This window comes from Danio rerio, chromosome 13 (genome assembly GCF_052040795.2).
Source record: "Danio rerio strain M-AB ecotype USA chromosome 13, GRCz13ab, whole genome shotgun sequence".
In the NCBI taxonomy this organism is placed as follows: domain Eukaryota; kingdom Metazoa; phylum Chordata; class Actinopteri; order Cypriniformes; family Danionidae; genus Danio; species Danio rerio.
Window position 1 is genome coordinate 13,143,999 of NC_141033.1, and position 12,369 is coordinate 13,156,367.

The 12,369-nt window shown below is 38.0% G+C and overlaps 2 protein-coding genes across 17 annotated transcripts in view; one reads left to right on the plus strand and one right to left on the minus strand.

Moving 5' to 3' along the window:
• nsd2 (nuclear receptor binding SET domain protein 2) overlaps positions 1–7,069 on the minus strand; it is a 39,889-nt gene extending 32,820 nt beyond the window's left edge. For 2 of the 11 annotated variants that reach the window (XM_087277227.1, XM_087277221.1), the window contains exons 1-3: positions 3,853–3,956; positions 2,731–2,970; positions 55–797 (exon numbers count right to left, since the gene is read on the minus strand). In XM_087277227.1, the coding sequence (XP_087133353.1) occupies positions 55–783 (729 nt within the window). In that variant the 5' untranslated portion in view covers positions 784–797; positions 2,731–2,970; positions 3,853–3,956. Of the gene's footprint in view, positions 1–54; positions 798–2,730; positions 2,971–3,667; positions 4,187–6,900 lie in introns of those variants that run through there. The other 9 variants (XR_015504822.1, XM_087277224.1, XR_015504823.1 and 6 more) reach the window with 6 other exon arrangements.
• A 34-nt stretch (positions 7,070–7,103) lies between these two features.
• Positions 7,104–12,369, plus strand: part of letm1 (leucine zipper-EF-hand containing transmembrane protein 1) — a 68,923-nt gene continuing 63,657 nt past the window's right edge. For 5 of the 6 annotated variants that reach the window (XM_087278407.1, XM_087278408.1, XM_087278411.1 and 2 more), the window contains exon 1: positions 7,145–7,400. In XM_087278407.1, coding sequence (XP_087134533.1) covers positions 7,322–7,400 — 79 coding nt within the window. In that variant the 5' untranslated portion in view covers positions 7,145–7,321. 6 annotated transcript variants of the gene reach the window in all.

Here is a 12,369-nt window from a genome sequence, read left to right on the forward strand (position 1 = left end):
TCATTATACTCTGGACAAACAACCTGCAGGTAAACAAATGCCATCAAACAATACCTCATCTGGAAAGGCAGTTACACAAGTAGGCATGTCTCCATGAGTGTGCTCAATGGACTCAACAGGAAGACCACACGGTTCAATAGTGATGTCATTTGAATTTATGGTGGGGTGCAGTAGAGGAGATTGATCAGAACTTGCAGCATGGGTTAAGATTGGATAAGGTGGGATCCTCTTCCTCACCATACCCTTCTTCTTTTGTCTATCTCTCCTGGCAGTTGGAGAGGTGAGAACCCCTTCTGGTAGTCTCAAAGGTGCATCCGTCTCCTCAGCTTTCTCCTCAGTATAATCTACTTCATACCGGTTTGGCTTCCCACCTAAATTAACCACGCATTTGGTTATTTTGACAGTAAGTTCAGGAGAAACGCTGGTCTTCCTTGGAGGGCTGGCATGTTGAGAAACAGGTTCAACCCCTTTCAAAAGAGGCTGTCCGGCAGGGGCTGCACAGAGCTTTGGAATTTTTTCTGTATCGCCATTTAACAAGCGGGACGTCAGGTCCTTTAGATGCTCGTGGGTGTGGTTATGACCGTGACTGCCAATCATCTGCGGAACACTTTCTTGAGGTGTTGCTGCCAGCTGGGTAGCAGCTTTATTCATGAGCATTGTAGGATCAGTGATCCCATCAACCAGACCGTTACGTCCACCGGGTGAATCCGACAGCTGTTTCATGCTAGTAGGACTCTTGGGCTCTGGCATTGCAGGCAGCGATCCCCCCTTACTGTCTGTCATTGTAATCCAGGGGCCTGCAAAACACAAAGAGCAATATATGCTTACAAAATGAAATAAAAAATAATAGATTGACACCTATCCATCTTATTTTAATAACACGGAGGTAATATTTTCGGTTAATGTGGACTATTTCAGATTCATTGGTTTTTGCAAGACTGCAAGGCCCAGCATTTAATTCAGCGTGTGGCTAACGATTCTTTTTGATTCTTTACAATTAGTTATTTTATCTTGAATTTTTTTGAGCAGATTTTTTTTTAGTTGTACTACAAGACGGGTGTTTAAACTCAGCCCTGGAGGGCCGGTGTCCTGCACAGTTCAGCTCCAACTTACTTTAACACACTTTGCTGGAAGTTTCTAGTATGCCTGTAAGTTTCTAATACACATAAAAAGAGCCTGATTAGCTGGTTCAAGTGTGTTTAATTGGGGTTGGAACTAAAATATGCAGGACATCAGCTCTCCAGGAAAAATAATGAAAAACTGAAGTAATTAGTAAAACTGGTACACAACAAAATTGGTGTTCCCACTAAGGATGTGCAGATCCTAATACATGATCAGAAATCGTGCCTGATCACTTGGTTTCAGACTTGAACGGGATCGGACGTTACCTCCCGATCACGACTCCAATATATTTATTTTTTAAAACATCTACAATAACCTCTGTCTTGACATCACACAAACAGCAACACGTGCGGCATGACATCACTTTGATGCAGAGACACTATTGGTTAAATGCTGGCAAAGTAGAACGAGGAAGAAGCTTGAAGCGAAAAGTGGAGGTATTGTAAAGTTGATGATGTCAACATTGTTATAACCATAACTGTGAGATATGTAAACTTGGGATTGCAAGAAGTGGAAAAGAACAGGCTAAATTTAACACAACAAACCTGATAAGGCACCTAAAAAAGAAAGAAAAAAAACAGACACAATACAGCAAAATACTAAGAAATACCCATTTGTAAATATCAAGCAGCATAACAAGCGGTTTTATACAGCAAAAAAAAAATAAAGAAAATGAAAACCAAACTATCAACACATTACAAATAAAATGGGGTATATGCACACACTTTCGGTCAGCAAGCCTTGCCATTTCTAAAGAATCAGCTTTCCATTATAAAATAGCCACGTTTAAGATCTTATTTCTTTAAAAATCTGTGATCTTTACTGCCTGATAAATATACAATTCGAAATGGGTCTCAAATCGAACAAGAAGCACTGCGTTAAATTCCATTTTTCTCTGCCAAGTCTTTAAAATGGGACAATTTATTTTACCTCAGTATTTTCAATATAGTTTCTGTGCTTTCATCTTGTTTTACTCTTGAACAACTAAATGAATGTTTAAGTCTATTAAACTGAATGTATTTTAATGACATCAATGCTGTATAAGGAACCATATGAAATCGAAAATAGTCACATTAAGCTTTCACCAGAAGATAACCATTGGCTGAAAAACACTGGCTCAGCATAAGGTCCAATGTAAAAAATTAGCATAAAGCAAAATAACATTTGTTGTTGCTATATAACTGTTGTACAGTACTTTAAAACCAACCTTTCAGATAAAGGTTTAAAAAAGTTACTGAAAAAAAGTGGACTTTAAAAACGATTTTAATAAATAAAAAAATTACAAACGAAATTTCTATTAAAAAATTATAAAATAGATCAGAACAACTGTTTTACTGTTTTTTCATAATTATAACATATAATGTTTATTTTAAGAGGTCTCTGGGTAAGAAAACGTTGACTAAACTCTAAATATGAAAAAAGCACATTAGCATTTAAAGAATGCTGTATAAAATTATAAAATTAACAACTACAAGTCATGTACTAGAAACAAATGCTCAACAAAAAAATACTAAAATAAACGAAATGTAAACATTTATGTCACGAAACAATAAGATAAGAACTCGCTTTTAAACTGACAACGTGCAAGTATTATTTTGACCACAGCACCTGTGGCGACTGCAGCAAGTTGCAGGGCCTAAATAGCCACAAATTAAGAGTAGCTAGTCAGAGCTGGTGTGAGACACTGGGGTCAGGTGAAAAGTGAGGATAGGGTTTGAGGACTGTAAGGATTTGGTCCCACATTAAAATGGCTTCCTTGGAGGATTCGCAGTGCGCGAGTGGGTGGCCAGAAGCTTTGATTCAGTTCAATGCACAAACCCCCGCCTCCTCCTCTTCCTCACATGAATCCTGGTCGAAAATACAATACAACACCCAAAGCATTCAGCACAGCACGAGTTTACTATCAGCTACAGTTCAACACGCTTCACCTGCAACATGCGAGGGGTATAAAACATAACTTAAAACCGCATAAGAACTAAATGAGACAAAGCTTTATGCAAAAAAAGGGACTGCTCAAATGCAAATGTCCGTTCGGTCCCAAACAAGAGGCAGTTATCGAGCTATTGTTATTCAGGATGAGCAGCCAGGATGCCTCGTTAACATCAATGAAGGGACATTATGGAGGAGTCACTGATGGACTCCTTTAACCGTCCTAATAGCCCACAGCAAACCAAAAGAAATGAACTAAGTTAGCTTTTAATACAAACTTTAAAACACCAAAATGAAAGTTAAACACCTAAGTGGGAATTGTGATATCGATTGAAATGCGGTAGGTAGTTCACAGATGGAAGAAAATGTGCACACACAGTTGAGAGTAAGATATCAAGTCATACGCTTGTAGAAGTAACTGTATGAAGCTAATATGATGTTAGCAAAGAAATCACTCGTCAGAACGCATACAATACTAAACGTTATACAGTGCCAAATGTGTAACACTAATAACTATATAATCTTTGAGAACGTGGCTGTGATATACATTATACACTCATGGCACGTTTTGTTACCACTCTGGGATAATCTACTCTTCAAAATGCAGCTGACAAACCTCGCGAACTACAGCTTAGCCAGCTAGCAAGTGAGGTACAGCTGCAGCTGCTTCAGTCAATGACACACTACCAAACGACTCGTTTCTCCGTAGAGAAAATCTCTAATACTCCACCCCAGCCTGTACTAGACAACAATGCCCGTCGTTACAGATGTGCCATGATTTATTTCAGTGGGAAAATAAACCTGTTTAGAGCATCTTCGTTACTCCCGATCTGTTTTGAGGAGCTTGCGGGAAACTCTCTCATCCCAATCAGCGCCAAAAATACTCACATCCGATTGGCTGACACGCGACTGCACAATTCAACCGGCCTTTTCAAATATCTCTCTGTTCGCGGCGGACTCTCCGACGAACATCGTCACTTATCCTCGGCGTACTCCAAACTCCATCGCGGGCCCGTGGGTACAGACAAAGCCATGCAATTCTCAGATCACCTGTTTTTGTTTTTATTTCAAAAAATGGCAAAGCGACACAGATCACTGCTCGAGGAATTGAGGAGGGCAATTCTCACCATCTGACGTCAGCTGCTAGAGAGGGAGGGAATTTGTTATCTTGTTGCCAGTTGTTCGTAGAAAATCCGACAAGGTGCATGCTGTTGGTTTCAAACAGGGCAAACATTATTTGCCGTTTGTTATTTGTATTTTTGGCAAAATATAAAGTGTGATCGACGTGTGTAATTTATACCTTGAATATATGTGTGTCCTTATGTAGTTAATAAGATTTGAAGACATCGAAGGTTAGGAAGAAAAAGAAAGTGTCTGGCAACCAGAAAATAAGCGCGCCATACAGTGTTGCCATATCCGCTTATTATAAACGACTTTGGCCACGTTTCTTATCAAGTGGCCTAGATATGGGCCTATACTATATACAGTTGAAGTCAAAATTATTTACCAACCTGAAATATTAGCCCCCTTGTTAATTTTTTTCCCCTAATTTCTGTTTAACGGCGAGAAGACTTTTCTAGACACATTTCTAAACATAATAGTTTTAATATCTTATTTCTAACATTTGATTTAATTTATCTTTGCCATGATAACAGAAAATAATATTTGAATAAATATTTTTCAAGACACTTCTATACAGCTTAAAGTGACATTTAAAGGCCTAACTAGGTTAAATAGGATAACATGTTAGGGTAATTAGGCTATCAAATATAAACAAATATATAAAAAATTAGCCTAAAGGGGTTTATAATTTTGGGGTGCCCAAACTTTTTCTTATAAAAGGCCAAAAACTAAACTTGATTGAGGCTGGTAGGCCAGAGGTAAATATACCAAACCGTAAAGTTGTCAATGTGATTTCCTAATTTGTTATTATAATTCATTATATAATTTATTATATTTATTCATTCATTCATTTATTTTATTTTCGGCTTTGTCCCTTTATTAATCATGGGTTGCCACAGCAGAATGAACTGCCAACTTAACCAGCATATGTTTTACGCAGTGGATGCCCTTCCAGTCACAACCCAACACCAGGAAACACCCATGCAGTCTTGCATTCACATGCATACACTACAGCCAATTTAGCTTATTCAGTTCACCTATAGCACATGTCTTTGGATTGTGGGGGAAACAGCCGGAGGAAACCCACACGATCACAGGGAGAACATACAAACTCTACACAAAAATGCCAACTGAACCAGCCGGTACTCGAATCAGCGACCTTCTTGCTGTGAGGCGAGTGCTACCTACTGCGTCACCGTGCTGCCCAGTACTATAATTTATTACATTTAAAATACTATGATTGAATTAATAATTATACATTTTAAAATGAACATCTTATAATAAAAAAACATGAAATTTTTTTCAAATAACACTAACAATACACTTTGCCTTAATTCGCTTGTCTTCTGCCATGTACGCTATCTATCAAATGACTGTATTTATTTATTTCAAATCTGATTCATTTACAACATTTAATTGAAACATTCAATTTCAGTTTGCTTTTTTGTAGCTCAATAGTTAAACAAAAAGTTATGTTAAATTAAAATGACAATCTCTGTTAAAGGCATTCCACCCAAAAATTCCCCATTATTCTCTCTCTTCTCAGATTGGATGGAGTGCCAAATCAAAAGTTACCGTACTGCGGGTCCTAGTTTGAGTATCTCTGATTTATGCTAGGGGGCGAAGCAGTGGCGCAGTAGGTAGTGCTGTCGCCTCACAGCAAGAAGGTCGCTAGTTCGAGCCTTGGCTCAGTTGGTGTTTCTGTGTGGAGTTTGCATGTTCTCCCTGCGTTCGCGTGGGTTTCCTTCAGGTGCTCGTTTTCCCCCACAGTCCAAAGATATGCGGTACAGGTGAATTAGGTTGGCTAAATTGTCCATAGTGTATGAGTGTGTGTGTGGTGTGTGTGAATGTGTGTGTGGATGTTTCCCAGAGATGGGTTGTGGCTAGCGGTTCATTCCGCTGTGCCGACCCCAGATTAATAAAGGGACTAAGCCGACAAGAAAATTAATACATGAATGATTTATGCTAAAAGTGAGTAGACAGGCGAATCACACAATGAATGCCCATGGATGTAAATAAAAACCTGAAGTTGTTTATTATTAATATTTATTTTCTTGAAATAAGTCACATATTTAAATAGTGTTTTATTAAAGATTTACAATCTTTTCAGTGCCACATGCCTCTAAATATTATATATATATATATATATATATATATATATATATATATATATATATATATATATATATATATATATATATATATATATATATATCAACTTTTGCATAACGTATATTAGGTAACATTTGTATGCATTACTTTGCAACTTCCTTGTGATTATTTGGTATCATTGTATTATTTTAATGCTTTTCTACCATACAGTTTATTTATGTAATACAATGGTTGTGGTTGATTATTTCGATCAAAAAATATTATTAGTTTTTTATTTTCATGCTTTTCCACTGATCCCACAGCACTCCCTTGTGGCCCTGAAGTTCCCTGTACTCTAACGTTAGTTTGAAACCCCATAAAGACCAGTTTGCTTGTTTTTTTACGGATATCTGGCAACATTGGCGCCAAGACCTATATAATAGACATGGCTGGTCAGGGTTCACAAACCATCAAAATGACTGCTGTTTCGAAAAGGTTTACAACAATTTCCTTCCACGTTCCTTGACGATTATTCATTTATTTTCAAAACAGTTGCTTTTATTAATCAATCATAAATTTTCATCACTTACTTGAATCGGTCATTGCTAACTACTAAACGTGTACCATTTTAAGTACCTGTACATCATCGTCCAGAAATGCTTTCGAATACCTGTCCTGAATGATATAAACACACCCTTTTTTGGTTTACCAATAAAGCCCTATATATTATTTTATTCCTGTCCGGCCCCAGCCTCATGATTGGTGGCGATGTCCCGCTTCTTCTCGGTCAGTCACGTCACTCATGAGCTGCGGCTGTACCGCGCCCCCTGCTGGTGGAGCTCTATCTACAGGAAGACGGAAGCAAACGCCGAGCGCCTGCAAACTCATCGCTTGAATCACCGAGGAGGGCACAAGGACATGAACCAAGAGCTCGGGACTATGACTTCTGTGGATAGTTCATAAACCGCCAGCCTATTACCTTCGTACGTCCACCCAGCGTTACTGTAAACCTTACATTAACGTTTGACGCCGTTGCATCCACACAGACAGGAACAGAATGGCATCGATTTTGCTCACCAGATCTCGGACTCCGTTGTTGAAAACATCCAGGTCATTAAAGAACGAATTCAGAAAAGGTAATACTGCCTTTTAAATGTTAAAGGGGGTAGATAAGTGTCTGGGTTATTTGATCATTTTGTACACACAAATGGCTAACCGTAATAATTCTACCGTATGTATTATGATAATTATGAAGCATTAACCAACTGTCAAATAGTAACGTAACTGATGTAGGCGCATAGTAACCGGTTTTGTTTTATTTACACAGCTAAAGCAGTCAAGGCCTTGTGACTTTAATATTCTCAACTTCGCTATTGATTTCAGATGTTTCCAAAACCTGCCATGTGTTTTCTGTGAAATCATGTGTAAATCAGAATAGTTCTAAATCCTCGGACTCGAGATTATTAAACGACCGGTTAAACGAGGGGCTTAAGTGATTAGCTAACAAGCTAACCGTGTAGCCTCACAAATTGAAGCAGTCATAATCACCGAGAAGGGTCTGACTGAAATGTGTTGATGTGCTGAATGTTAGGGATGAGTCCAGCAGGCACAGATAATGGAGGATCACTGTAACTGTAGGTCTGTGTCACTGGCACACGTGCTCGCGCTTTTGTGTCATCATGCTCTGTTACTGTAAGTCATTTCTGGAAAATAACAGTGCGGTGACCGTTGTTGACCGCTGGCTGGTTTGTCTGCTCATTGTTATGGTCAACATGCGAGTCCTTTCCACGCTTTTGAAGAAACGTTTCGTTTAATTACTAGTTCTGTGTTTTATGTTATGACTTTAGTCATAGTTTCTTAACTGAAAATCATTGCTGCTTACATATCCAGATCCTGTCTGAGAACGTTAACTCCATAAAACTGAAATCTCTAAGGAAAATCATTTTAATGTATGTAAATCTGTCTGTAAATAGTTATGTGTGTTTGTACTTTGTAGTTTATGTTATGCACCTGTATGTCGTCATGTTTTGCTCAGACTGGAGAACAGTCATGTTGTAGCCTTGTGTTGGAGGTTATCTGAGGACAGACTCCTCCTCCGTCTCAGTCACTTTAATGGCTGCTTCTTTATATGCCTGTCATAGTAAATCATCACTCATAGACGTTATAATAATAGCTGTCTTTCATGACTTGAATTTTTGAATCTTTAATGTCAACAGAATATGAAGTAAGCCTGAATAAAATGGGTTTATGGCACCTAGGGCTGCTTGATATATTGCAAAAATGTGATATTGCGATATTTTATTTTTCTGTGATAAATATTGCGATACGAGTAGAGTTTCAGAAGATGACTTAAATAGCACTATTTGACAGATTTCTGGGAAGTCTAACAGTATTCAGATACAGAAATTAAATAATCACAATGCAAAACAATGCTTTTCTTACCTTTATTTTGTTAAAATATATATATTAAAAAAATCCTATAAATACAGCGGTTAAATACAATTTTGTATCTACAGGTCAACTATAATTCGGACTGGACATTGCATATCTTTGCGATGTGACTATTGTGGATGTGCACATTGCGATATTGATGCTGAAGCGATATTTTGTGCAGACTTAATGGCACGATCAATGCTTGTTGGGTGGAAATTTAGATTAATTAATTTGATTTTTTTAAAAATATTAAATCGGTGGACCTTTGCTTATTTATTTATTTATTTATTTATTGCATTTTTGAGTACTTATGCACAGAAATGACACTGTCTTCAAAATGGTCTGCTAAATGACTAAAGTACTGTATCCCAGGTCAAGAGTTGACAATAGAGAATGGGAATCTATGACATGCCAAGTTGTGCTCCACCATGTTTTTGGACACATTAAGTAGCGCACAATGTAAACTAAAACAAATCAGACTTTTTATAGTAATATTGTTTGTATGTTTATAAATGCTCTTTGTGTGTCTGGGAAGCTGAAAATATGCGTTTCAGCATATGCAGTCTCCAGCGCTGAAGTGGATCAAATAAATGAACAGTTTTACCTGTAAGTGTCAGAATATTAACAATCTGCCACAAAAACAATTCCAATACATTATTTGCTTCTTTAATTTGTAGTGTCAGTGTTTACAATTTATTGCTGATGAACAGAAATATTGTGTATGATGCAGTAAATTTATCAATTGATCAATGGGTATTAGGATCCTATATCCTAAATATCTGTAATGCATTGTGCTGTAACAACACATTCCCATTCTCTGTAGAGTCCTGTAATCTGCCATAGAATGCAACATATGTAATCTCAAAGGTAAAAACCTTTCCACATATTTCCATTTTTTTCACATATTTTCCACAAAATGTATTCGTAATAACTGATAATGCTTTAAAAACTTGTTTGATTTGTTTGGAAAATGTTGGAAAATGCTCAATGTTGCATGTTAGTTTACACAAAATCACTTTTTTTTACACAGGCACGATATAGGCATTGATTTCAGAAACTTGTACTTTGAAACCCTTTTTTAAAGGTTTGCAAAATGTCATTGTGAAACTGAAAGTTTTTTTGTATATTTTGTTGATCATGTAAACATCATTGGTCATTAATTGCATGGGGAAATAATAAATCATAAGAAGACTCATTTAAGTGGATTGGGAACTTGCCCATCAAATGAGTCTAAAAAGTACAAATGCATTTAATTCGGACTTTATTGGATAACCAACCATACATTTGCAAAATTCAAACCATACTTTGTGGGTTGTTTGCTTTAAATTACACAGCTCAAGTAATTAGGACCACCAATCTCCTCATCGTGTAGCTATAGCAAGTTCTGGCCGTGTACCTTGTCTAAATGAAACACAGTGAATGATCTTTTGCCTACTTTCTCAACCACAGCATTACTGCCACGGTATCTAATTGATTTCGAAATATACTTGAAGTGCTTCCTGAGAAACCTTAGTGAGTCCCATGTGAGGACTTTCTTTCTTGCAGTGGTCTGACAAATGATTAACCACAGCTCTGCATGACAGCCTATAAATTAGAGGTCTGATCTGCAAATGCATTGTTAGGTAAACAAATGATACCATGAAAAGCTTTCACAACGCTAAGCCTTTGGATTGATAATGTTGATTAACTTGATTATTAAAGATAAAGCACATCCTGTTATTAAGAGGTTAATAAGATGGCAGAATAGTTTTAATATTGTGTATATGTAGCATTAGTTTAAACGGTCAAAAAGAGTTTACACAAACAGGGATATCTCCAATGGAGTCTTAACCTACATTGTGTCTTGCCAGAGATGGGGTTTTCTTATCTGGATACTGGATACAATCCCCAAGCTTCTACAAAGCTGGTTAAAGGTGCCAGCACAGATTGTGATTTGGCACAGGCAAACAATTTGGGATGAAGGGCAAATGTTGTGTATGTCAGGTGAACAGAAGTCCAAGTTTGAGTGGGTCTGTTCTTAATTTTCAATACATTTCAGTGTTTCCTCTAGGAATTTTTCCAGCTGTGGCAGCAGGTCTTTTCTACAAATCTACCAACTACCTATGGCATTATTTAAATGACAAATGGAGAAATGTTGTGAGCGCAGTATTACAAGCAGAGATTGCATTTATTCAGTATGAGCATACAAATCTCTTTGCTTGCGCGCCGATTTCCTCTGTTCGTGCACAAAACTTCTTGCACGCCCTCAAATATACGCTGCTCAAGCACAGATCTTCTTGTGCGATTCCAAATAAACCCTGCTGAAGTGCAGTTAATGTAACAAGTATGTCTCCATTATTTTTTAAGATTTGCTGTTTATAAATTTCTCCAATAGATCTACAGAGTGGCAATAATGCGCCCTAAAGTAAAGTGAAAATGCAATAAACTCCAGCAAGATAAAAGAAGGTTCTTTGTATGCAGAACCACAGACCTTTATCTATAAATAAAGTATAATTATGGAATCTGTGTTCATCTTAACTGAAAGCTATGTCGTGTTTGCTTGCCTCACGCATCATGCTCCTGTCAGTCAGTCAGCACGTCACCAAGGCTGATTTATACTTCTGCGTCAAACGCCGGCGTATGCTACGGCGCTGACGCATAGCCCTTCGCTGTGGCCATCGCCGTCACTGACGTGCACTTCTCAAAAAATGTAACTACATGTCGCAACGACACGTAGCGTAAGCTCTGTGATTGGTCGGCTTGGTAGCGCTGACGAGTCTGGGCGGGACCGAGAGCCGCACGAATGGCGCGAGCGATTGTTTACAAGCTGTGGAGTCCCGTGAAGGAGCTCCGGATGGAAAGATTTGTTTTGTGTTTACCTCATAGTTAAAGCTGTTGCACGTCCGCCGGTTCCTGCCTCAAAATGAGCGAGTTTGAGCCACTTGTACATCCCTGAAGTGTTCAGGAAATGCAAAAAAGCATAGAAGAAACTCGACACAGAGGAACATTTACACCTCACTGCCAACTAGCGTTTCGGAAGTGTTAATGCAGACCAACAGAGACAGTGCGCAGAAGTATAAATGCACAGCCACGCGCGTTGCATGCGCCGTGGGTTACGCCGGTCACCTGACGCAGAAGTATAAATCAGGCTTTAAAGGGTTAAACAAATAACGCACAGGACTACTACAGTTACAGAAAAGTTTGCGCTGTTATAATTCACCTACCTTTTAATGCGTTTGGTGTAATGGTAACCCGCTATTAAAAAAACAACAACATTGACTGAATGTTTTGAGAGAGAAGCTGTAATGAAGCCGTGGTGGGATGAATTTTGGTATGGCGCTCCACCCTGGCAGAATGAATGTAGTGGAAAACATGCATATATTTTTAATGACAAATGATCACCTGTTGATCATCTGTGAGCAAACCAAATGGTTTTGCTGTTGATTTTATACGCTAAAAATAAAGTTTTTTTTTACTGCTTTCAGGTTAGGTCAGTTTATCAAGAAATTAATTTGAAGTCCTTAACCTAGTTTCTAGACAGAAATGTGGTATTTCTGTGGGACTTGGTCTGTTCCACTCAGAAAGTTTTATCATTCTGTCATAGGAGCTGCTGCTTCTGATAAGACACTTGCAAAAAGAACTTCAACCGTGAATGCTGACAGAGTCAGACACTATCGGTGAGGTTTCATAGAG